Raw genomic sequence first — 24,323 nt, 5'->3', positions numbered from 1 at the left:
CAGGCGTTTGGTGGTCATGGTGGTTATTTTAAACAGAATGAGAAAAAGATTGAACTTATGAAGTGTTAGAGCAATGTGAACTTATTTCGAAAGTAGAATAGTCTATCACTAGAAGCAAAGGATTTAGAGCAGGAATGCATGGTGAAAATACTCCCACATCAGCGTTCTTCTCTAAACTAGACCAGCCAGTTTTTCAGAATTTTGCTCAGGAGTGTAGAAAATAAAGGACTTAAATCCAGTCAGCCGTTTTTCATCATGAACCTGAAATGTTGAAGAATGTTTCAAAACTAAAGGAAACATCTCTGCTAAAACTAGTGGTTACACTCTTTAAGCCAAGAACTTCCTTATCAAAGATATGGCAGGATTCTTTTAAAAATTAGCTTCCAGTTTTACCCCCAACATATCTGACTTTAAAAATATGATTATCTCCTAGCTTTGATTTTCATTTTATTCAGGAAATGTCCTCTCTCTAGAGGTGGGGAAGGAGAGAAAGACTAAGAGTCAGAGGTGGAGAACTGACAGCGGATTTGAAAAACAGAAAAATCACCCGGGCCCTACATTTGGTGTCAACCTTGGCATTCATTTTCTCGATGCCACCTCACATAGCATTTTAACAGGGCAGGAAGGAGGGGACTGCCAGTGCATGCTGCCTTTGTTTATTCTTCTTTTATTTATAAACACACAGTGCTCTAATCTCAGCAAAGACCCCAAAGGGTCCCATGCATTTAAAGATTTGTGGGAAAATTTTTTTCTTTCTCATGTCTGGTCATCCTACACCAAAACTGTGGCAATTCCCTGGCTGAGGAATCTACAAATTCCCTGCCTCTGGATCTGCAATAATAATGCGGGTATCTGAGATGAGAATGAGAAACATACTCGGAGAATCTTCGCCACCACAGCTAGTCTCAGGTTGAATGCTTTGAATCGGTCTCTTCAGAACGGCTGTTGTTCCTCACTTTCTACAAAGGGTGTCCATTAAGTTTCATAGTGTGTTGAGAACAAGTTTGTAAAAGACAAGTGAAGGCTTGTCATGATTTTGTAACCAATTATTTCATTTGTATTTTATAAATGGGTCATAAATGTCATTGACTAATTGCCACCCTTCTCTCTCCCCAACCCCCAGCCCCTCCCTACACATACTGGAACAAACAGGTAACCTTGTACTACTCTTGCCAGAGGCCAGAAATTAACGGCAGGTTTTAAACTAAACTTCACCTATTTGGAAGGACATCAATGGCAGCTGAGGACACAATGTAATTTCTCTACATACCACCACTCCTCTCTGCCCTGAAAAACAAACACATTTCCATCATTTTACTCCATGTCCTGAAACCTCAAAAGCCAAGAGAAAAAGCGACAGCTAAACAATCCAAAAGACACCAAAAGAATCAATATTAAAATAATTAAAATAATCATATCCCAATATCACTGACTTAGTCAAGGCCTTTTCTGGTCTATCTGATCATTATTAAACCAGTCATTACTCAGCATTTCTGTTTGACTGCAGTAGGGACACCATCTTCAGTTGATGCTTTAGGGGCTCTGGGAAAGGCAATGTGAATACTGTCCTGCCTCACAATGTACTTTAAAGAGTAACACATTCTGGCTGGGCACAGTAGCTCACGCCAGTAATCCCAATACTTTGGGAGGTTGGGGCAGGAGGATGGCTTGAGCCCAGGAGTTTGAGACCAGGCTAGGCAACATGGCAAGACCCTGTCTCTACAAAAAAATACAAAGTAGTCAGGTATCGTGGTGGGCGCTGTAGACCCTGCTACTCAGGAGGCTGAGGTGGGAGGATCACTTGAGCTGGGGAGGTCGAGTCTGCAGTGAGCCATCATGGCATCATTGTATTCCAGCCTGGGCGAGAGAGTGAGTCAAAAAAAAAAAAAAAAAGACCCATTCCAAGGGAGGGATAGAGGAGGGAAAGTAATTACTTTGTGATGGTTAAAAGTCAGTAAGAAAAGCAAGGTGAGGGCGGTTATGCCCTGTAAACTTTTCTGCAACTTGACTCCCTTAAAAGTTGGCCTTAACGAAGGATCTGTGTCACTAAAAAGAAATGATATAAATGAGACAAGTTGCCCTCAATTTCAGAGTAACTCTGTTCTTCACAATAGGGTTTTAAGCCACAGAACAGTCATTGTTTAGAATGCACCAGGCTCCTAACACCTCCCTTGGAGAATGAGAAGGTATGGCCACTAAGCAGCTGGCTCTACCTTTTGCAATTTTTGAAAGCTGAAGTTACAACCTAGTGGCTTGTAGGCCAAAGCTAGCCCTCAAATACATTTTCAAACAGTGTTTTATATTAGTTGTCAAAATTTTTATAAAAATACCTTTCATACAAACATCTGGATTTCTGGCTTCTTTTGGAAAAACAGAAAACAAAAACCCTGAGCCGTACACAACAGGGGGCCCATATTCTCTCATGGCAGCAGCTGGCTGGGAGCAGAGTGCTGGTTGTCCTCTTAGACGGGGGTGTGCTTTCTAGTTCTTTCTTGTCCCCACAACTCCCTAATGTATTACACCAACCCTGCTTCACTCGTTGACATTACCTGCCGGCTTCTGCAGAGATCTGAGCTTACCATATCTGATGTGTGTGTGTGTGTGTGTGTGTGTGTGTGTGTGTGTGTGTTTGTGAATTCGAATTAATTGCTCAGCAAATAATTATTTTCCCTACTTGAAGGCAGAGAGAAAAGGGTTTCTGAAACTCTAAGTCCTGTTTAGCAATTCCAACAGTCACCCAAATTCCACTCCACTGAGAAAGTCAGTGTTTAAGTTTCAGAACAATGTATGCCACACATCTTTATGCTTGCCTGAAGACATCCTGGGCCCCAGTTCCCTCAAACTGGCTGACCACCAGGTCAGCATCTCCTCTAAAAATTATCCAATACCCTAGGGGTCTGTTGCATGTTTTAAAGGCAAACTATAAAAATGAACTCTACTATTCTCTAAAGAATAAATACATTCTATGCTTATTTATTCCTCCAAAATTAAGTTTGTTTAAAAAAAGTTGAGTATCAGACATGCATTTTCAGCTTGACTCCTTTACCGTTAGGATGGAGAAAAACCATCATTCTTCATGATATATTTTTTATAATGAGGACCACAAAAAGCGCAGAGAGAAATCTCAGGATCTTTGGAAATAAAAATGAATGTACATATTTTCCGCTAGCTAGCAGTAATTACTTTACCATGTGAGGCTCGGGGTAGGTAGTGATGTGTAATACCTTTAAACTTGGAGCCATCCCAAAAAACACAAACAGAAAAAAACCTGACCTCTGACCCTGTTTTGAAGCATCACTACCCGCTTGGGTAGTGTTTGCATGTTGAAATATTTATTTCCTTCATAAAAAAATCTATCTGAATATCCAATCTCTCAGCAGTCAAGAGTCTTATTTTCATGTTAGCAGAAGCCCTTAAGTAATTTGGGACTATGATCTTAACACTACAAGCTTTACCCACTTAAAACTTTGCCAGCTTCGAGCTGCATATTTTTCTCACCAGCTCCTCATTTGCAAAGCATTGTAGAGATTCAGGTGAAAGGTGATGAAGTTTCAACAGCTGCAGAGCCCAGTTAGGAAACTAAGTTTCTTGGGCACAGCTTCCAAGAGGGCAATATTACTGAGCATTCTATCACTTGAAGCCATAAATTTGTACCAGTGAGTACCATGAACAAGTTCATGCAAGCAGGTATTATAATAGTAACTTCTGGATCTGGTGTGAGAATGAAACCTCTCTGAACCTAAAGTTAAGCTGTTTCACTGAAACCCCTCCAATGATAACATCAGACACATGAATATCATCAAGGTTTTCATCAGTTCATTGGTTCTGTGAACAAAAGGCCTAATCAAGATTACTTCATATTTAACTTACACCATGAAAAAAGAAAATCTAAGTCTCACATAAAGTGCTCTAGGACATCATAGTCACAAACATGGGCAGACAAAAGAAAAGAGGTGTATTGGAGGTATATCATGCCCTATTATAAGGGTACAACCCTTCACCTTCATCCTCAATAAGGTTGAGTAGAACTTAGAACACCTCCTTCTTAATGCCTTCTAATAACAGAATGTGGTGAGGTGAGGACTGAAGTTTTCTCTAAGGCTTAGGATGGAGATATTGAAATGAAGCTAAGAATGTCTTTTTTTTTTTTTTTTTTTTTTAACAGAGGCTCGCTCTGTCGCCCAGGCTGGAGTGCAGTGGCACAATCTTGGCTCACTGCAAACTTCACCTCCTGGGTTCAAATGATTCTACCGCCTCAGCCTCCTGAGTAGCTGGAATTACAGGCATATGCCACCATGCCCAGCTAATTTTTTTTTTTTTTTTTTTTTTTGGAAACAGAGCTTCACTCTTGTTGCCCAGGCTAGAGTGCAGTGGTGCGATCTTGGCTCACTGCAACCTCCGCCTCCCAGGTTCAAGTGATTCTTCTGCCTCAGCCTCATGATGAGCTGGGATTACAGGTGCCTGCCACCACGCTCGGCTAATTTTTTGTATTTTTAGTAGAGACAGGGTTTCATCATGTTGGCCAGGCTGGTCTCAAACTCCTGACCTCAGGTGGTCTGCCCGCCTCAGCCTCCCAAAGTACTGGGATTACAGGTGTGAGCCACCACACCCGGCCCTAATTTTCGTATGTTTAGTAGAGATGGGGTTTCACCATGTTGGCCAGGCTAGTCTCAAACTCCTGACCTCAGGTGATTCGCCCGTCTTGGCCTCCCAAAATGTTGAGATTACAGGCGTCAGCCACCATGCCAGGCCTCAGAATGGCTCTTAAGCAGGAAGGCTTCAGGTTTTCCTTCATGTTTACTGACATTACGTAGAGGGTAAATGGCTTTGCTTTTTTGTTGCAATGATTTGGGGAAGACCAGGGAATATGGGCCTTTACCTTTGGATGCCATTAGAACTCTACTCCCATTTGTTTTAGAGATGGGGTCTTGCTCTGTTGCCTAGGCTGGCATGCAGTGGCACAACCATGGCTTACTGCAGCTTCAACCTCCTGGGTTCACGCGATCCTCCCGCCTCAGCCTTCTGATTAGCTGGGCCTACAGGCACACACCACCATACCCAGCTAATTTTTAAACTTGTTGTATGGACAGAGCATTGCTATGCTGCCCAGGCTGGTCTCAAAACTCTTGGCCTCAAGTGATCCTCCTGCCTCAGCCTCCCAAAATGCTGGATTACAAGTGTGAGCCAAGGTTCCCAGGCAAAAATTTCTCTCCAAATTTAATAATGGCTTGTTGGGTCAAAAATACTGTGGAGAACCCATGTTATCTCTTTGAGGAAAACTGGCTACACTCTGTTTATACTTGTGTATAATATGAATCTGTTGGAATTTAGAATTTTGCAATTCTAAACTGTATCAGCAAGTGGTTTTTGCATCTAATCCTGTCTCAGTTATGGTTGCTTTGGGAAAGAGAAACAATGCCACTATTAAAAAAATAAGGCTGTCATATTTTGAGCTATTTAAATACAGAAGCTTCTTTACTTAGGAACTTTCTATTTAGATTTACTGATAAGAACAAGCCTAAATACTGGAGCAAAAGCCTGTCCCTAACAGATCATACTCGCAGTGGCAGCTTAATGCCACCTTGGATTTACAAACAAGAGGTTTTACATACAGCTTTTTGGATCCTAACCTGGTTGGAAGGAGAGGTGCTTCTGTAAGTTGTTCAGGCAGTTGAGCAGGGCCTCAGCCGCCTTTTCAGCACCTCTGGGCAAATTAGAAAAAGGTGCCTCTGACGGGCAAATACAATCTCCCAGGATTGAAGAGGGGCGTATGCATTGGATTTCAGCCCTTTTCCCTCCCCACGTGTCAGCTTCCTTAGCTTAGAGTCCACGTGTAGGGTATAACCTCTTTGCCTAGCATTTAACATGAAAAATGCATAAACAGGTCTCTTTCCAGCCATTCTGGTTTCCAGGTAGCAAAAGGCTGTCAAACAATCTCATCAGCAAGCAGAGGTTAGTTACTAATTTCACAATTGTTCGGTAAAAGGAGCCCAATAGCATCAAGCTAGAAGAGTGTGAGAGAAATCCAGGGATTCTTGTCAGAAACAATTAGAAGACACAATAGAAAAGAGCAAAGTCATGTGGCTTCACTTCATGACTAACCAGTTCTTCTTGACTTAAGGGTGGGACTAGTTCTACCTTCTTCTTATTTTGATTCACGAAGGCCACACATGAAGCTAAGCTAAGCAAGCCTGGTTCTCTTCATGGCAAGAAGAGCCGTGAGTGTTTTACTGGTGAGCATCATAAACTGAGAAGCCAGGTTTTAAGATCCAGACACCAGATTGAATAAGCCAATGTGCTTTGGCTTAAGGCTTCCTGTGGAAGCAAATGAGCTTCCAGAGAGGGGGCAAAGTAACAGCCCTCTGGAAGGGTGCAAGCACCCAAGGAGCTTCAAAAATAACCGTAAGAGCTGGCCAGGAGACTACCACTTCTTAATTATAGACTGTAATTTAGGAAGGCAAAGTTAATGCAAGTAAAGTCATGTGAGATGTACAGAGACTTTTTGGTCTCTTTTTCACCTCCAAATTGGGATTTTGCCCCCAAAGTTAGGTATAATTGTAAATTATGGAGCAACACTTTGATAATGAGCTCATAGGCACTGCGGCTGTTAACAGTTAACATGTACGCCACAAAAGGAAGGGGAAAATGTAGAGGACAAGAAATTCACACACGCACGCACACACACACACACACACACACACACAGCCATAAACATAAAAAAGGTCCAATCACAGTAGTGATAAAGAAATTCTGTTACTTTTAGTCCATAAAATTGGAAAAGATGTTTTCAAACTGTAATATTCCATGCTGCCAAACTTGAGATGGGAGAGCCATTCTCTCTTGATGAATCTGTAAATTGGTCCATCTTTCTAGAAATCAAATTGGCAATATTTTATTCAAACATCCATTCCAGATATATTTTTCAAGAACCTGTAATTTTTTAGGAGCTTACAATGTACACTCTCCTTTACCTAGTAATTCCATATCTAGGAATCTGTTCAAGAAAGCCTCAAAGATTCTTATAAAAGGATGTCTGTCATAATATTTAAAAGTGAAACCCTAAAGAGATATGATAAAAATAAATGATTGTATATATTGAGGAAAATTATTTTTCAGTGATGTATGTAATAATATTCTATGAAAAAGAGTATAACAATTTTAAAAACAGAAATATTTCTAATCATACACCAAATGTTAAACTTCTGGGTGGTAGGATTATGGGTACTTTTTTGGGTTTTTTTTGAGACAGAGTCTCGCTCTACCTCCCAGGCCGGAGTGCAGCGGCATGATCTTAGCTCACCGCAACTTCTGTCTCCTGAGTTCAAGCAATTGTCATGCCTCAGCCTCCCGAGTTGCTGGGATTACAGGCACGTGCCACCATGCCTAGCTAATTTTTGTATTTTTAGTAGAGAAGGGGTTTCACCATGTTGGCCAGGCTGGTCTCAAACTCCTGGCCTCAACTGATCCACCCACCTTGGCCTCCCAAAGTGCTGGGATTACAGATGTGAGCCACCGCACCCGGTGATTATGGGTAATTTTTATTTTCCTTTTGTGCTTTTCTACAATTTTCAAATTTTCTACAATGAGCCTTTATTAATTTTAAAAGTAAGAGAAAGTACTCGGCCACAAAAGAGAATTGGCTAAATGGCAGATGTATTTACAATCTCAAAACCACAAATGAACAAGAAAACAACAAAATAGTAATAATAAAGTTACAAATACACAGTTTAGTCGTGATTTACAAATCCTAAAACGATGTTTGGCCCTGAAATAATGAAGGAGCATATGTAAACAGAATCAGAAAATCCATTATATTATCCAGTTTAATCTCTTCATTGTATAGCTGTGAAAACTAAGATTAAATTTTGAAATAGCTTGATGTTTCACACTGCAAATTAGAGACTGAAAGCTTAGGACTCCTGGCATCCAAAGACTGCTGTTTCCATACTAGGGGGTGCAAATAGGTCTCATTTAAATTGCAAGTACCAATCAATTGGTAGTAACTATTTGATGTGCCATGTTAAGAAGGGTATATACAAGTTTAGAAGGAAAACGTGCATCGAGATTAGTGATATTTGCCAAGGGTGACATACATGCATAAAATGAAACAATAGTGTCTTCTCTAACCTCACTGTTTCTCACTATAAAATACTAAATATCTAGCCTGGGCAATACAGTGAGACCCCTGTCTCTACAAAAAAAATTTTAAAAAAAATTAGCCAGTCATAGTGGTGCATGCCTGTAGTACTTGCTACCTGGGAGACAGGTAGGAGGATCCTCTGAGCCCAGGAGTTTGAGGCTGCAGTGAGCTATGATTGCAGCACTGCACTCCAACCTGAACACCAAAGCAAGACCCTGTCTCTAAATAAATAAATAAATAAATATCTCTTTCTAGGGGAACACTGCATATAAATCAGGACTAACTAAAACTATAGTTTTATGCATAAAGAATGATGAGCAAGAAAAGTTTATTCTTTCCAAATGAAAAGAGACAATTCCAGGTTTCATAAAGATGTCAAAGAAATATTTATACTCATCATGCTTCAAAGAAATATGTATACTCTCTCCCCATAAAGAAGATAGGAGGCAAGAGCAAAAAAGTTGAAAGAGTAAACTCATGCCTTTCCTAAGGAAAGCTATAAACAGAAATAAACTTCAAAGATTTGAGGGAAATTACATGCAAAAGCCTTAATGCTAAAATAATCAAAAGCCAATCAAGCTTTGGATAAGCTTCAAAACAGTAACATCACAGAAATGTTAGGAATGAATGAGTTCTACTGAGACCTGTTAACCAGGGTCAGAGAGCATCAGAAAATACTGCTATAGAAAAATATCACCTATAGAAAATTATATATAAAATGTCACCAAATTAAGTTCCTGCATATATTACATCAAGATACAGTAAGCTCTATTTCAGAAATGGAAAGATGATTCAACAATATAAGATCCAATAATGTAATATGCCACATTTAAAGAACAAAGGAGAAAACCCATGTCATCATCTCAGTAGATAACCTCCTCCCCTCAAAACAATATCTGATTAAATGCAACAACCATTAAAGAGAATAAGAATTACTTTACTTAATAAAGGATATTAAGTAAATCTCAGCAAATCTCCAGGTTAACTGCAAAACTTTTGAAATATCCTAATTAACAACAGGAAAAAAATCAAAGGGTGCCTATTATCCCTACTACTAGTTAACATTATTCAAAAAAATATCAGCCAAGACAGGAAAAAGAGACCAACAAAAGTACATTGGAGAGAAAAAGGCAACATCATTTTATTTTGGATTATTTAATTCCTTACTTAGAAATTCCAGAAGAATCAAATGAAAAACTACCAGAACTAATAAAATTTAGTAAGGTAACTACATGAATGCAAAAACTCAACAGCTACCAGACATATCTGTAATTCCATTACAACAGCAATAAACACAAATATCTAGAAATAAAGGAGAATGTGAAGACAATTTTAAAACTCATTTAAGAACACAAAAGATGACATAAATAAATGAAGAAATAAAACATGTTAATACATGAGGAGACATTTAAAAAATTCTCCAACATATATACCTATAAATTCAATGCATTTATATTAAAATGCCAACAGGATTTAAAATTTTTTATGGAATCTGACTATTGGAATCTAAGATTCATCTGACAAAAAGGGCATGAAAACAGTTAACGAAATTTTCTAAAAAGAAAATGGAGGAGGGAAGGCCCTATAATATCTAAAAACACACAGTTTTGGTAATTAGGCAAAAAAAAACCTGACACATAAATTTCTGCAAATTTAGTATATGATAAAAGTGTCTTTTCAAATCAGTGGAGACAAGAATGGTTTATTCCATAAAAGGTGTTGTGCCAATTGCCCGTCCATTTGAAAACCTAATAATAAAGTTAATCCCTACTCAACAACCAGTCACAAAAGTAAAGTTCAGGTGGATTAAATAGGTAAACACTGAAAACAAAACTATGAAAGCATCAGAATACCATTAAAGTGAATTTCTTTAAAAACATAGTTTTTAAAGAAAGTTGATCTTAAGAAAGATATAATGCACAAAAACTGTAAGAGAAAAGAATAATATATTTGATTAGAATAGCTGAAAGGAATACCACATTAAGACATGTAAGATGAAAGACATCATTAAATTTTTGCAGTGAAAAGCACTACACTGGGGTGGGAGAGCCAGGGAACTTTGCTATTTTGGAAAGGTAGCACAGAGTCCTGATGATCAGCAAAGACTCTGGTGGCAGGCTGTCTGGTTCTGATACTTACTTAATCAATCTGTGCCTCAAAGTTTTCATCTGTAGGTTAGGGGAAATAATAGTACCTACTCATAGGGTTGCTATAATCAGTATATGAATTCATATACATCCAGCACATGTTTGGCATGTAGTAAATACAATATAAATCTTCATTGTTTGGGTGAGCCAAATAAAACTGCTCATAGGTGACTGTTTGGATCTACAAAAAATAGTAATTTTATATGGTCCAATCTAATATTATTTATACTGTTTTGATTTTTAAAATATAAATTACATGTCTTTTTTTTTGAGGACTGTAGAATGACAGGATGAGGGTAAGATTCGTAGAGTACAGAGAGGCTGAAGGGAGCCACTCTGTATATGCTAATTGAGTATTTTCAATATCTGTATCTAGAAAGATCTTATCTTTAGGGAAGAAAGCCAATATTTAGAATAACTTTGCCAAGTAAAATGTGAGATATGCTTTCAAAATCTACTTTGTGCTTCTTTCCACACAAGTCCACAAGACCAAATCTTTATACAAATGACTAAATTCTGTGTAATAGCAATAATTGTATTAAATTTGGAAAGTCAAAAAATATTAAAGATAAAATAATGGAGAAACTAGCATAAAATAAATATAAAAACTTCTTTGGGCAAAGTATTCCATACTACTTTAGACTAAATAAATAGGTTTAAATTTGTTATGAATATAACAACCTTACAACCTTTAGGACACAGCTGCAACTGCAACACCAAAAAAAAAAAAAAACTTACAATATTTAAAACCAAAATACGTGACTCTTTCTATTTACAAAATGTTAGCGTGGCTTTAGTTTTAGTTGTCGAATGCTAATATTATCAAGTTTTCAATGTGCTCTATATAAAAACTAAAGTACAACATCCTCAGCTGAAGTTAATTTAGAAATAGAAATATATATATACATATAAAAACAAATCTCTAGTATTAAATACACAAACAACTCAAGGAGAGTAGAGATTCCTAGGAAATGTTTCTATAAATAGTTTGACATTATTACACAATCTTCTCTGCATATGTTGTAATGGAAACATTGCTACGGGTGATTGAAGAAATAAGCAACTTTGACATTTCTGGATGTAACTTGAGGAGATTATTTCATCATAAAGGATTGATACAGAATATACTAACCAAAAACTCAATATCAAAACTCTCTTTGCAACTCTAAAACAGTGCAGAATGACATTTAAGATAATCCATTTATCACCATCCAATACAGGCTGCTTGTTCACAAAATGTCAGTGACAAGGCTGGGAGCATTCCGACTCCTAGGCAGTGAGTGTGTGTGACAAAGAATCTTTAATATAGCATCAAGTTCATTTCGTTATATGCTATTGCTGTACTTTGGACTTCAGCTCCCATGGTTTTTGCAATTTATATGAGTAGCTGTACAAATGAAATGCCTTTTCTTTTTGTCACACACACCAGAAACATTCCCCTCTAAGGATAGTGAAAGGTTTGCATGATCATTTGCAGGCAAGTCATTTACTCATGGTGAATCTTGATGTTTTTGTTAGCCATCTTTACTAAGTTTAGTGCTTCAATTCTGAACAATAACAATTCTAAAAACGGAAATAATTCTTTATAATAATAAAAAAGGTAATAGTGACTTGCATTTTTATGTTATTTATTCATGTTTCAAAGTGGCTTTGTACAAGGTACCTCATATGCTCTTCATCAGACCCCTGTACTATTAGTCATGAATTATCAACATCTTACAGGTGAAAAAAACTGAGGTGTAGGCAAGTTTAATCTTTTTGTCTGAGGTCTCACCGCAAGTCGGCATCATTCAATGTCGAAGCTAAAATGATCCTCAGAGTCAAATTAAGAAGCCCAAAGTTCAGAGATCACAAAACTGGCATTTTGTTTGACCAAGCAGCGTCCATAAATCTACATATCCCGAGATTTTATATAAATATGTGAATTTCTGGCTTTACTTGAAAATGTAGCAACACTGGGCCTCTATTCTGAAGAGAAGCCATTGGCTAGAGCTTATCATTCGCCCCCTTTAAATGAGGTATATGCTCTGCAGTTTACTACCTAGTCCTTTCCACTCATTTTACACTTATTTTACATATGGTAAAGTGGATAGATCTTTAGTATAAGTTCTACAAGTTTTGAAAAATGTATATGCCCATATAACCATCAACCAATCACGATATGCATTTTCACACTCGCCCCAAAGTTCCCTCATGCACCTTTCCACTGGGTCTCCCTCTTCCTTTCTTTTCCCTTCTCATTCATTTTTTATACTTCCCTGTTGGCATCTGAATTTGAAACCCCAGACACGGTCCAAATCTCTTCATATTACACACAGTGAGACTGAGCTCCAGGGAGAGGCAGAACCAGAGGCAGAATCCAGGTTTCCACACCTCTGGTCTCTAACACTATCCTCAAAACTAGCCCTTTCCAACCTGTTGCACTAGGGTTCACCTAAAAGAAAATGCCAAGATATCATTATCACAGGCTTTCAAGAGCCACCCAGGATGGGTGAACAATTAAGTCTGTGACTTCACCCCAAATGAATCAGATTTGGAAGTGGTATTTAAGTAGCAAATGGGAATAAGCTTAAACAGAGACTTATCTGGGAGTCTAACTGTGGCCTAGATTTGATCAGGTTTACTCCCAGCAGTGGAGGTGGGACATGGGATGGCTCCATGTCCGACAAGTGGAGAGCATCTGGGGTCAGCCTCCTGCTGAGTAGACTTGCCACTGTTAAACTCTGAAATGGCGGGAGCCCAGCAGCAAAAATAACCTCTGCTCTCGGTGCCAGGCCACCTGCTTCTTGTCTATGGCTGATGATCTTTGCTTAGGAGGCTAAGTGCCATATGGGATCCTGAACCCCTATTTTTTTGTGTGATATTTATGCAAACAAGCCAGAATGCATTTTTGTATGGAGCTGAGTCAATGCCTTACTTTCTCCGTTAACCACCTTGGTTAAATTCCTACCTGGGGATGAAGTATAAAGAAAAACAGAAATAAGGCATGTTCCTTTTTTAGAAAAATATATTTTAGGAGGTCACAATATCTCCAGAGCCAAAAGCAAGCAGCTCCATATGGCTTTACAGTGGCTGTCAGACAATGGTATCTCTACTATTCCATTAAGAGAATTTCCCTGCACTCTCCACAAACACTGAAGAGTGAGATTTTTCCTTCCTAAAAGTTTGCACTTTCTTCCTAAGAACACTGGCTGAGAGGGATGGATGTACCTAAAATGTAGAGCTGATTGAAATGTAGGCAGTATGCACAGCCTCTGGGAACCACGCAGGCTTTATCCACCAACATTTGAGTCTGTGGCTGATGGGAAAATGTGATAGCTGAAAGTAACCAAGGAAATGAATCTGGTTCAGTCCCCACATTTAATTAATGAAGAAGCTGAGAGCCACAGAGGTGAACTAGTTAATAACTACATTTTATTACCAATTTATTGTCTTGGATTTCAATACTCAAGGCAACTTAATATCTACATGGCATCATTTTAGTTCCATGCCACCATTCTGAGTTGAAGAGAAGCAACTCCATTTTGCAGATGGGGAGACAGATTACTAGAAATAAAAAACTTATTTTTAGTTCAGAGAGATGAAGGATGATATTGGACAAGTATTTCCAATATCTTCAACACAAGTATTGAAAATACTTGTCCAATATCATACTTTCCAATACAAGTACTGGAAATTTCCAATACTCCAAGCCTTAGTTTCCTCACCTAAACGAGGATAATAATATTGTCTAACAGGACTGTTAGGAAGATTCAAGAATACATGAAGAATGCTGAAAGAGCATTTCAGCACAGGATAAATATTTGTTGTAGTTGTTAAGCTATTATTAAACAAAGGGCAGTGCCAATAATAGGACCCCTGTCTCCATATGACTGGCTCAGTGCTTTTCCATTAGACCATGCTACATGAAACTCAGATTATACATCATTTGTAGTTAAAACATGCACCAAGCAGAGTGGTGAAGGAGGGAAGGGGGGAGGCAATGAATAAAAACCATCTAAGACATGGAGATTAGCTGTTACCAAAATATGGCATCAGGCAATCATCATCCAAATTTGTGACTGCATTTCATAGAACAGCGCGGATGGGATTTTATTAGATGGCTTCTGCCAAAAACATATTGGCAGATACAGCCCTGAGCTTGTGGTTCACCAGACACAAAAGAGCCCCTCTTCGGGAAGGGGATCCTGCTTAGGCCCTGGCCCAACTCCAAGTTAACACACAGTTAAAAGTAGCAGCTGCAGCACTGCTGAGACAGGGGGTCCCCTAGAGGAAGGCCTTGCCAAGGGGGCTGTTCCCAAATTATTTATCAATTGTTATAAAGAGAACTTTAAAAATACACACATATACACAAAGCAAACAAAATCTCCACAAAATTTAACCTTAGAAAATACAGATGTTGAAAGAACAAATACAATTAGTCGACAGATTAACGGGAAAACCTCAAGAAATGCAAACTCAAACATCAATGAAGTCCAATTTTCACCTACCAATTTAGAAGGAAAAACCTCAAAAATATAATAATGCTTCAAGGATAAATGTATACTTTGCTGATTGCAGTGTAAATTGGTGCAACGCTTTTGGAAAGCAATCTGGTAATATGTACCAAAAGCCATAAAAACGTTCATATCTTTTGACTTAGTAATCTTCCTTTTAGATTCTAAGGATCTAATCCAAAAAAAGGAGAAAGCGGTATAAGCAAATATGTAATTGCAGCATTACTTATAACTATGTTAAATCAAAAGCAACTTAAATGTCCAACAATAAGGAAATGATTTTGCATATTATAACACATCCTCTACATGGAATATCCAGTAGCCATTATAAATCATATAAAGAAACTGCTTCTAACGGTAAGTGAAAAGTCACAGGCTCCTATGATTACAACTATTTTAAAACATGTATATAAAATGTATATGCAGTAAATAAAGACCCAAAGGGAAACATCTAAACATACTAATCGTTGTTTGGGGCTCAGTTTCTTACTATTATTAAGAAAAGTTTCCACACTGTCTATTATTTAGAATATTCCCACTTATGTTCCGCATTATGTATATAAGTGTGTGCAAACTAGCAACCCGTAAAGTACATCCAACTACAGTTGAGTTTTCTCTGCATGTTTTAAAACAGTGAATTATCTGCCAACACTGAAAACTCAAAAAGTGTCACACTGGCGGCTTTCACCGAAAAATCTAGTCTTGCAATCCTGGGCCCACACCTCTGTAAGGTAATAACTGTTTGGAGTTGGAAGCAACTGTCCCTTGTAGACAGCATAAGTGCCCACCTGTTTGCCATACCCACCACCATCCCTGTTGTCTTTTTCTTTTTTCTTTTCTTTTTTTTTTTTTTGAGATGGAGTCTCGCCCTGTTGCCCAGGCTGGAGTACAATGGTGCAATCTCGGCTCACTACAACCTCTGCCTCACAGGTTCAAGCAATTCTCCCTGCTTGGGAGCCTCCCGAGTAGTTGGGATTATAGGCGCCCACCACCACGACCGGCTAATTTTTGTATTTTTAGTAGAGATGGGGATTCTCCATGTCGGCCAAGCTGGTCTCGAACTCCTGACCTCAGGGGATCCACCCGCCTTGGCCTCCCAAAGTGCTGGGATTACAGGCTTGAGCTACCACGCCCAGCCCCTGTTGTTTTTCACCCAAGTCGGCTTCCCTCTTGTATGTCACCTGCCCAATTCCTAGTCCATATGATTAAGGGAGGCAAATGATAATGGAGAACTGTAAATAATTTGAATTCCCTTTTAAACGGGAATCATTGCCTATTAAACTTGAGCTTTAGTTTGGTTTGTTAGGTCACCAGAAAATTACGGTCCAATCTACTACTCTCCTCACCATGCAACAGGCAATTTCAGGGTCTTTCTTATCAACAAAAGAACCATTGGCCACACCTCGCCTCCTCCGTTGGACATGCTCCTCAGTCCAGAGTCTGCTGGTGCACTCTTTTCCTCTTTTCTTGAAGTTAGTCTGTGGCAAGGCCCTGGCTAGCCTCCTCCTCCGTGCTTAGCAACTACAGAGGCGAGCACACTTTTAGACAGCAGTTCACAGCCACGTTACCCTAACTGCTTTTCTATATTACAGAGACAAATTATTTTCTGCGTTTCCTAGATGGAGCAGGTTACGGGCGAGGCTTTCTTTCTCCCTATACATATTCTAGCTATCATCTGGCAGAACTCTGGCTCTGTTTGCTGTAGGCAGATGTTTGCATTTTTCTTTTCCCAGGGGCAGAAGGTATAGAAACAGAGAGTGTGCAGTAGTAGAGAGGTGACACTGGAGGATATAGGTCCTGTCACATCTATTGCATAAAGATGCAGTGTGGTGAGAATGTCTGGGAACTCGCTGTTTGTGAATCGCCACAAAAAAAGCACAAACTACCAATGACAGTATATATTATGTTCATTTACTTACACGCATGCAAAAGGCCATAATGTTGGTAGATGAATTAATAGAAAACAAGCCCCCCCCCCCCAAAAAATAAGCAAGTAATTTTCTAGTCTACATGTCTGATCTAGTGAAGGCTGAGGGACAGCTCCTGGACCAAGGACCTTTAGTAAACATCAGGGCTCTGGGCCGAATGTCCTTACCTGTTTCCTAAGGCTTGGGAAACTGTTATTCAGGCAAGAGAGTTATTTCAGATAAAGGACAAATGCTGTCCTTTAATTAACAACATCTATCTCTGGGACAAGCACATCAGGTATACAATACAGAAGATTCTTTTAATATAAAGGACAGATGGCAACTTCACTCCTGGGACTTTCAAGGCTGCCCCAGAAAAACACACAATTTTAAAAGGCTTTGAGAATTCTCTAAGGAGAACCAGTCAGGAGATAAGAATGCTTCATTGCCCCATTTACAAAGTAAACCAGAAAGTGTCTCAGAATCATTCAGAAACACTTGAAGAAGGGTCAGGTAAATCTGAGAGAGGAAAATAATAACTTTTGCCCCACAGTGTAGTTGTGAATATCGTGAAAGTTTCCTTTCCTCTGAGCCAAACAGTACTAGATCAAAAGGAGTTTGAATGTGCTGTACTGACTAACAGTTTGGGCTTCATGATCACATAACAACAAAGCAAAACAAAACTTTCAAATATCCTCCTTATGCTAATATTGAAAACATCCCACCAGGACACTGCCACCCAGCTGAGCACTGGTTTACTTGGTAAAAGGATAGGATGAGGTCCCCAGCTCGAGTGAAATGTCTCTCCTTTTATGGTTCTCATTAATCTGACTCAACACACACATGTGTTGGTACAAGATTCCTACAGCATGTGTTATACCTGCCTAACTGGGTGCTAACATTATAAACCACACATCAACACTTCTTGTCCGAGTGTTAATGTCTATTAATGTCCTGCTGGGGAAAAGGCTCTTAGAGCCAGCCCACAGCCACAATTCAAGACTGCCTGCCACGAGTCCTAGACTTGGCCTGCTGATTTTAGATGGTGTATTTCATCACCAGAATTTCTGGAGGAGGGTGGCGATGATGGTACTGTACTTGGTTTTATGTTGCCAAGATTATCTTCATATATGAAACTTAAAAAGCCATATGAATCTGAAGGAACTTAGGACTGAGGAATCAACCATGTAGAATTTGGCTACTGATACCCCAGATACCAAATTAGGCTTTTCTGCTTCTGCACTGTGATGTTTTACAACACATTGATATGGGGAGGAAAGGGGCTTGCCAATGTCACAGTGAGCTTCCTTGTCTGCACATTTTCTATACATCCTATGAAGTCATGCACATTATCTCAAGCTGGATTTACTAAGTTCCTAAGTGCACATACAATGTGCTTGTATGTGCAATGTGTATATATGTATATCACTGATAGACCCGAATCAAGTATATATGGTGAATTTTTTTATATACATATGAAGGCTGCATAATATGTGAACACACACATATACATACATATAAATTAAAACAAATTAATTAAAAGATAATTTCATAAATTTTGTGATGTTTTCTCAAGATTTGCTAGGCAGCACAAAAAGTGTATATTTAAACCACACAACTCCATTCCTGCAAATAATAATAAAAAAAGATGTACACACAAGCACAACCGTCAAAACCGGATTTGCCCTTCTCTAAATTAATCCAATTATTCAAATGTCAGTTATATCTGTCACAGCCCGGCTCCTTGGGCCGAACCAAACTGTTAAAAATTAAAACTGTTTTACTTCGTTTAGTCTTTCTGCCTTTTTAGTGTAAAACCCACAGTCTCGACAAAAAGTTGTGGGATTTGACACCCAGTGCAACACAACCCTATTGCTGTCATCCATGCATAATTCACTTTGGAAATATGCACTTGCTTTAAAATATTACTAAAAAATACATGTAACATATGCTAATTTCACTGCGTTGGCTTGTAAGCTCTAGCCACTAGGTTATATGTAAACTTTGCCAAGTGCACACACTGTACATAAAGGGATTATAAATGAAAGGAAATATCTCTGTCCCTAGCTCTCTGTCTCCATCCTTGGCCAAACTGACAGCCCCAAATCCCAGCACCATCTAACATGCCCTTCCCGTGGAGAAGACAGCCTGTTCTCAGAGTCTTAATTACATCCCAGCTGACTGCCCAGCGTTGCCAAAATCAGGCAACAAACGCTGGCCCTTCACTCACAATATGGTCTGCTAAACAGACTCCTGGTCACACAGAAAGAAACTTTCACAACGTGGAGAAATAAAGGGACAAGCAGGAGATCAAGGGAGAGCACAAACAGTAACCTAGGGGATGGAAGAGAGAGAAACAATTCATCCCCACCGTGCAAAAAAGGGGAAAATAAAAAAGAAAAACCTTTTCCCAGAATCCTTAGGCACCACTGCACAGCGGAATTTTAACAAAGCTATCCTTATTATAATGAAATCAAAGACCGACTCATCCAGCCAAGAACTGCTGCTCCTCAAGATGGGAGGCTGATACTAAGACTCAGTAGATTAACGATTGTTAAGCAGGACTCACCCACTCCACACGGATCAGGCCATTATAATTACAGAAGAACAGCATGCAACATTCTACCATTGCAAATGGTATCATATGTTTTCCTGGCTGGCTTTCGGGGAAGGGTTTAGCTCATTTGACATGGCAGAAGGTCCTGGAGCCATGCATTCATAGCTACCTGTCTCTCATATCTAGCGGCATAAAATTAAGTTTCTTTCTTTTTGTGATTGCATCACTTGTATATGACTGCAAAGATGGTCACTGAACTTGAAGGCTATTCTTGGCTTGGTCCACCTCTAAATAGAATTAGCTATTAAAAAGAAAATGTACTTTAAAAGGGAGCTTTGGAAGGCAGTTGTTCTCCAGAGCAACTGAAACCAAGATCAACAAAAGATCTTGAGAATGTGCTAATAGAGAGAGACCTGCTCTATGAATTAAAATGTTGTAGACTGAGAAATCAAACTGTGGTTTCAAATGTGGCCCACAAATCAGAAGTTATAAAGGCAGCTGCTTGGAATTTTCCTTGTTGATTTTGGTATTTGAGATTGTGATTGTGGGGATGCCATTTATTCAACACAATGGGAACACTGCTGCCTGGCATTCTGTCATAATCAAACTGCTTTTCATATGGACAATTCCACATAGAATGTTCCAAGATTAATAGCACTATGGATTTACTTATTTTAATGATGGTACAAGATTCTCCAGAACAGGGTAGGGGCAGACAATTAAACAGTAAAAATAACAAATACATTATAAACACAATTTGCAAAGCACTTAAATATACATCCTCATTAAGTTTCAAAATTACAGCTGCCATGGTGGCTCACACCTGTAATCCCAGCACTTTGGGAGGACAAGGTGGGCGGATCACTTGAGGCCAGGAGTTCGAGATCAGCCTGGCCAACATGGTGAAACCCCATCTCTACTAAAAACACAAAAATTAGCTAAGCGTGGTGGCGTATGCCTGTAATCCCAACTACTTAGAAGGCTGAGGCAGGAGAATCTCTTGAATCCGGGAGGCAGAGGTTGCAGTGAGCCGAGATCGTGCCACCGCACTCCAGCCTGGGTGACAGAGGAAGACTCTATCTCAAAAAAAAAAAAAAAAAGTTTCAAAATTACTCTATAAGGCTGGCATTATTATTCTGACTTTACACAAGATGAAACTGAAGGTCAAGGAAGTTAAATGGCTTTTCCAAGATAACAGGGGTTTTGACTCCAAAACTCATTCTTTTTCCACTGCCCTATGTCGTTGCTCTAGAAAACAGAGAGAAAAGAGAGAATGAGGGTAACTAAATATTTCACAAGTACAGCATGAGATAAATCAAGAGAACACAAGAACCTTTAGTTATAGTAAGCTGATGGTTCAGGAGGCACTTAGGCAGGGAGCAAGGAAGTTGAGATGTTGAGAATGCAATTTCTGCTGACACCTCTCCTCCATCCCCAGTACAGCTGCCCTTGGGTGGGGAAGGGTGATTACTTTTAAACCGAAAAGCTACCTACCCAAACATGCCACACAGTTAAATGATACTGCTACCCCTAGTGCCACTATAAATTCCCAAAAAGAATTTGATGTCATTAATCCCTACTATATGGAGCTAACATGATGGGACGTTTTATAAAAAGGGGGTCATCCTAGCACTTTGGGAGGCCAAGGTGGGCGGATCACAAGGTCAGGAGTTCAAGACCAACCTGGCCAATATGGTGAAACCCCGTCTCTACTAAAAATACAAAAAAACAAGCCAGGCGTGGTGACGCATGCCTGTAGTCCCAGCTACTTGGGAGGCTGAGGCAGGAGAATCGCTTGAACCCAGGAGGCGGAGGTTGCAGTGAGCCAAGATCACGCCACTGCACTCCAGCCTGGGCAACAGAGGGAGACTCCATCTCAAAACAAAAAAAGGGCGGGGGGGTCATCACTACAGGAATGGAGTAACAAGGAAACGATTACAATTGTTAGGGTAAATGACTCATAAACTTTTTGCTGATTGTTGTTTGTTTTCAGGTCTTCCTCTTATAAAATGCTTATTGGGAAAAAAGCTTCATTATAATATAATTTGTGTTTACCACGATTTAGCTAGAAAATAATAATCTAATGTCTCATATGTATCCATAAAATGAAATCTTCATACTATTTTATCCTTTGAGCTGATATAAGGCTATAAGACAAGAAAACAAAGAATTCAGTATATGCCGTAACAGTGTTGAGTAATAACCAATTCAATGATTCATTATTTTCTATGAAACTTAAATAATGAAGATTTGGAATACTGTTTCCATTATAGAAGCAGACTACATTCAAATTGCATCTTGAGAATTGATACCAAACATCTTTTGGGGATAAATTCACTGCAATTTGAAGTCTGGGAAGGCAACCAACATATTTAATGGAAAGAACATGGACACGTTTAGTATGTGCTTAAACAAGAGATTTAAAAAAAAATTAAACCCCAGCCAATGAAAATGGTTTCAAGTTCTGCTGAGAGAACATCTCTCTCACCAGCAATTTACATGAACAACAAATGAAAACAGAATACAACATATTGGTTGTGTTCTGGTTCCCTTAAACATAACCCTTCCTCCTGGCCTCAACTAGGGGTTGGTAAACTATGGCCTGACAGTCAAATCCTGCCACCTCTTTTAGTAAATAAAGTTTTACTGGAACACAGCCACACTTACTCATTTACATATTGTCCAGGGCTGTTTTTGAACTACAACAACAGAGGAGAACAGTTGTGACAGAAACTGTATGGTTCACAAAATCTGAGATATTTACTATCTGGCCTTTTAAAGAAAAAGTTTGCTGATCCCTGACCTGAACAAAGGCCTATAATTCACATGGGAAGGACCATGTCAGCTCAACCCATTCTAAATTATCCACACTTAGGAAAACAGTTTTAAAGTTTAAATTTTAAGAAATATATTGGTAGGCCGGGCACGGTGGCTCACACCTGTAATCCCAGCACTTTGGGAGGCCAAGGCAGGAGGACCTGAGGTCAGGAGTTTCAGACCAGCCTGGTCAACATGGTGAAACCCTGTCTCTACTAAAAATATAAAAATTAGCCAGGCGTTGTGGCGGGTGCCTGTAATCCCAGCTACTCGGGAGGCTGAGGCAGGAGAATCACTTGAACCTGGGAGGCAGAGGTTGCAGTGAGCTAAGATCGTGCTACTGCACTCCAGCCTGGGAGACAGAGTGAGACTCCGTCTCAATAAAAAAATAAAAATAAATAAAATACATTGATTTATATCCTGGCTGGGTTTAGTTTTGGCTTTAGTGACCAAAAGCCCAGCACTGGGTTGGCACCATTACCAGGAACAACTACCAGGATTTTAAGCAGTCTGCATATTTCCTGCTGGAAGTTCTACTTTCTAAGATAAGTGCAATTAATTTCAGAGACACAAAGTTCTGGCCGCTCAAAACTGGTGAAGGGGCTTTAGAAGCAACAGACCCCAGGTTCAACACCCACCTTCCAAAATTTCTTAACAAATGGTAAGTGGGAGTCATTACTTAAGCTTTCAGAGGCCCAGTTTCTTCACAGGTAAAGTGAGGGTATTCTACCTCAATGAACAAGCGAAACGTTGCAATGAACGCAAGGTGCTTAAGGCGAAGGTCTGATGCTCTCTAAATGTAAGCATATGAAAGAGGAAAGGAATTACTGTATTTCAAGATTTCCAGAAGAAACTCTCAGGAGCAGGAGCCCTTCTTGATGTACCACTCTCACCTCATCCAAATATTTGCCATCTTTTTTTTTTTTTTTTTTTTTTTTTGAGGCAGAGTCTCGCTCTGTCACCCAGGCTGGAGTGCAGTGGCGCGATCTTGGCTCACTGTAAGCTCTACCTCCCGGGTTCATGCCATTCTCCTGCCTCAGCCTCCCAAGTAGCTGGGACTACAGGCACCCGCCACCATGCCCGGCTAATTTTTTGTATTTTTAGTAGAGACGAGGTTTCAACATGTTAGCCAGGATGGTCTTGATCTCCTGACCTCGTGATCCACCTGCCTCGGCCTCCCAAAGTGCTGGGATTACAGGCATGAGCCACAGTGCCCAGCCCTAATATTTGCTATCTTAAGACTCTTTTTACTTCAGTGAACTGTCTATATACATATAGATGTTTCCATTCTTAGTACCACAGAGAAGGGTCTTTATTTTCCTTTAACTTGGCCTCGTGACAGCCCCAAACTCAGTCATCCTCTCTACTATGCTCACATTTCAAGAATCTTCCAAATTCTGACCTTTATTTTATTTTATTTATTTATTTTTTGAGAACGGAGTTTCGCTTTTATTGCCCAGGCTGGAGTGCAATGGCGCAATCTTGGCTCACTGCAACCTCTGCCTCCCAGATTCAAGCAATTCTCCTGCCTCAGTCCCCCGAGTAGCCGGGATTACACGTGCCTGCCACTATGCCCAGCTAATTTTTTGTATTTTAATACAGATGGGGTTTCACCATGTTGGCCAGGCTGGTCTTGAACTCCTGACCTCAGGTGATCCACCCGCCTCGGCCTCCCAAAATGCTGGGATTACAGGCGTGAGCCACCGTGCCTGGCCCTGACCATTATTTTAAATCAGTTATCCTGTTGTATCTGTGGGGGATTCCTTCCAGGACCTTCCTCAGACACCAAAATCCATAGATGCTCAAGTTCCTTCCATAAAATGGCATAATATTTGCATATAACCTACACACATCCTCCTATGTACTTTAAACCATCTTTAGATTACTCACAATTTGTAATGCAAAGTAAATGCTATGTTAATAGTTGTTATACTGTGTTGTTTAGGAAATAATGACAAGAAAAAATGTCTGTACATGTTCAGTACAGACACACCATCCATTTTTTTCCTGAATATTTTTGAATCCCAGTTGGTTGAATCCACGGATGTGAAAACCCACAGATATGGAGAGCCAACTCTATACTGTTAAAATCACCAGCTTCCAAAGAAGCTCTTGTAGTATTAGTTCGTTCTTGCACTGCTACAAAGAAATACCTGAGACTGGATAATTTATAGAGAAAAGAGGTTTAATTGGCTCATGGTTCTGCAGGCTGTACAGGATGCGTGATGCTGGCATCCACTCAGCTTCTGGGGAGGCCTC

At 39.5% G+C, this 24,323-nt stretch overlaps 1 protein-coding gene across 7 annotated transcripts in view; it reads right to left on the bottom strand.

Moving 5' to 3' along the window:
* The window catches only part of FTO (FTO alpha-ketoglutarate dependent dioxygenase), a 404,215-nt gene that overhangs the window by 121,497 nt on the left and 258,395 nt on the right, over window positions 1–24,323 (bottom strand). The window contains exon 9 of one of the 7 annotated variants that reach the window (XM_054668402.2): window positions 19,431–20,495. The exons of 5 other annotated variants lie outside the window; for them this stretch is intronic. In XM_054668402.2, coding sequence (XP_054524377.1) covers window positions 20,483–20,495 — 13 coding nt within the window. In that variant the 3' untranslated portion in view covers window positions 19,431–20,482. Of the gene's footprint in view, window positions 1–19,430; window positions 20,496–24,323 lie in introns of those variants that run through there. One more of the 7 variants, XM_016929851.4, reaches the window with a different exon arrangement.

This window comes from Pan troglodytes, chromosome 18 (genome assembly GCF_028858775.2).
Source record: "Pan troglodytes isolate AG18354 chromosome 18, NHGRI_mPanTro3-v2.0_pri, whole genome shotgun sequence".
Taxonomy (NCBI): Eukaryota; Metazoa; Chordata; class Mammalia; order Primates; family Hominidae; genus Pan; species Pan troglodytes.
Note: the sequence above shows the minus strand (reverse complement) of the source record. Positions and strands in the feature narration are given on the sequence as shown.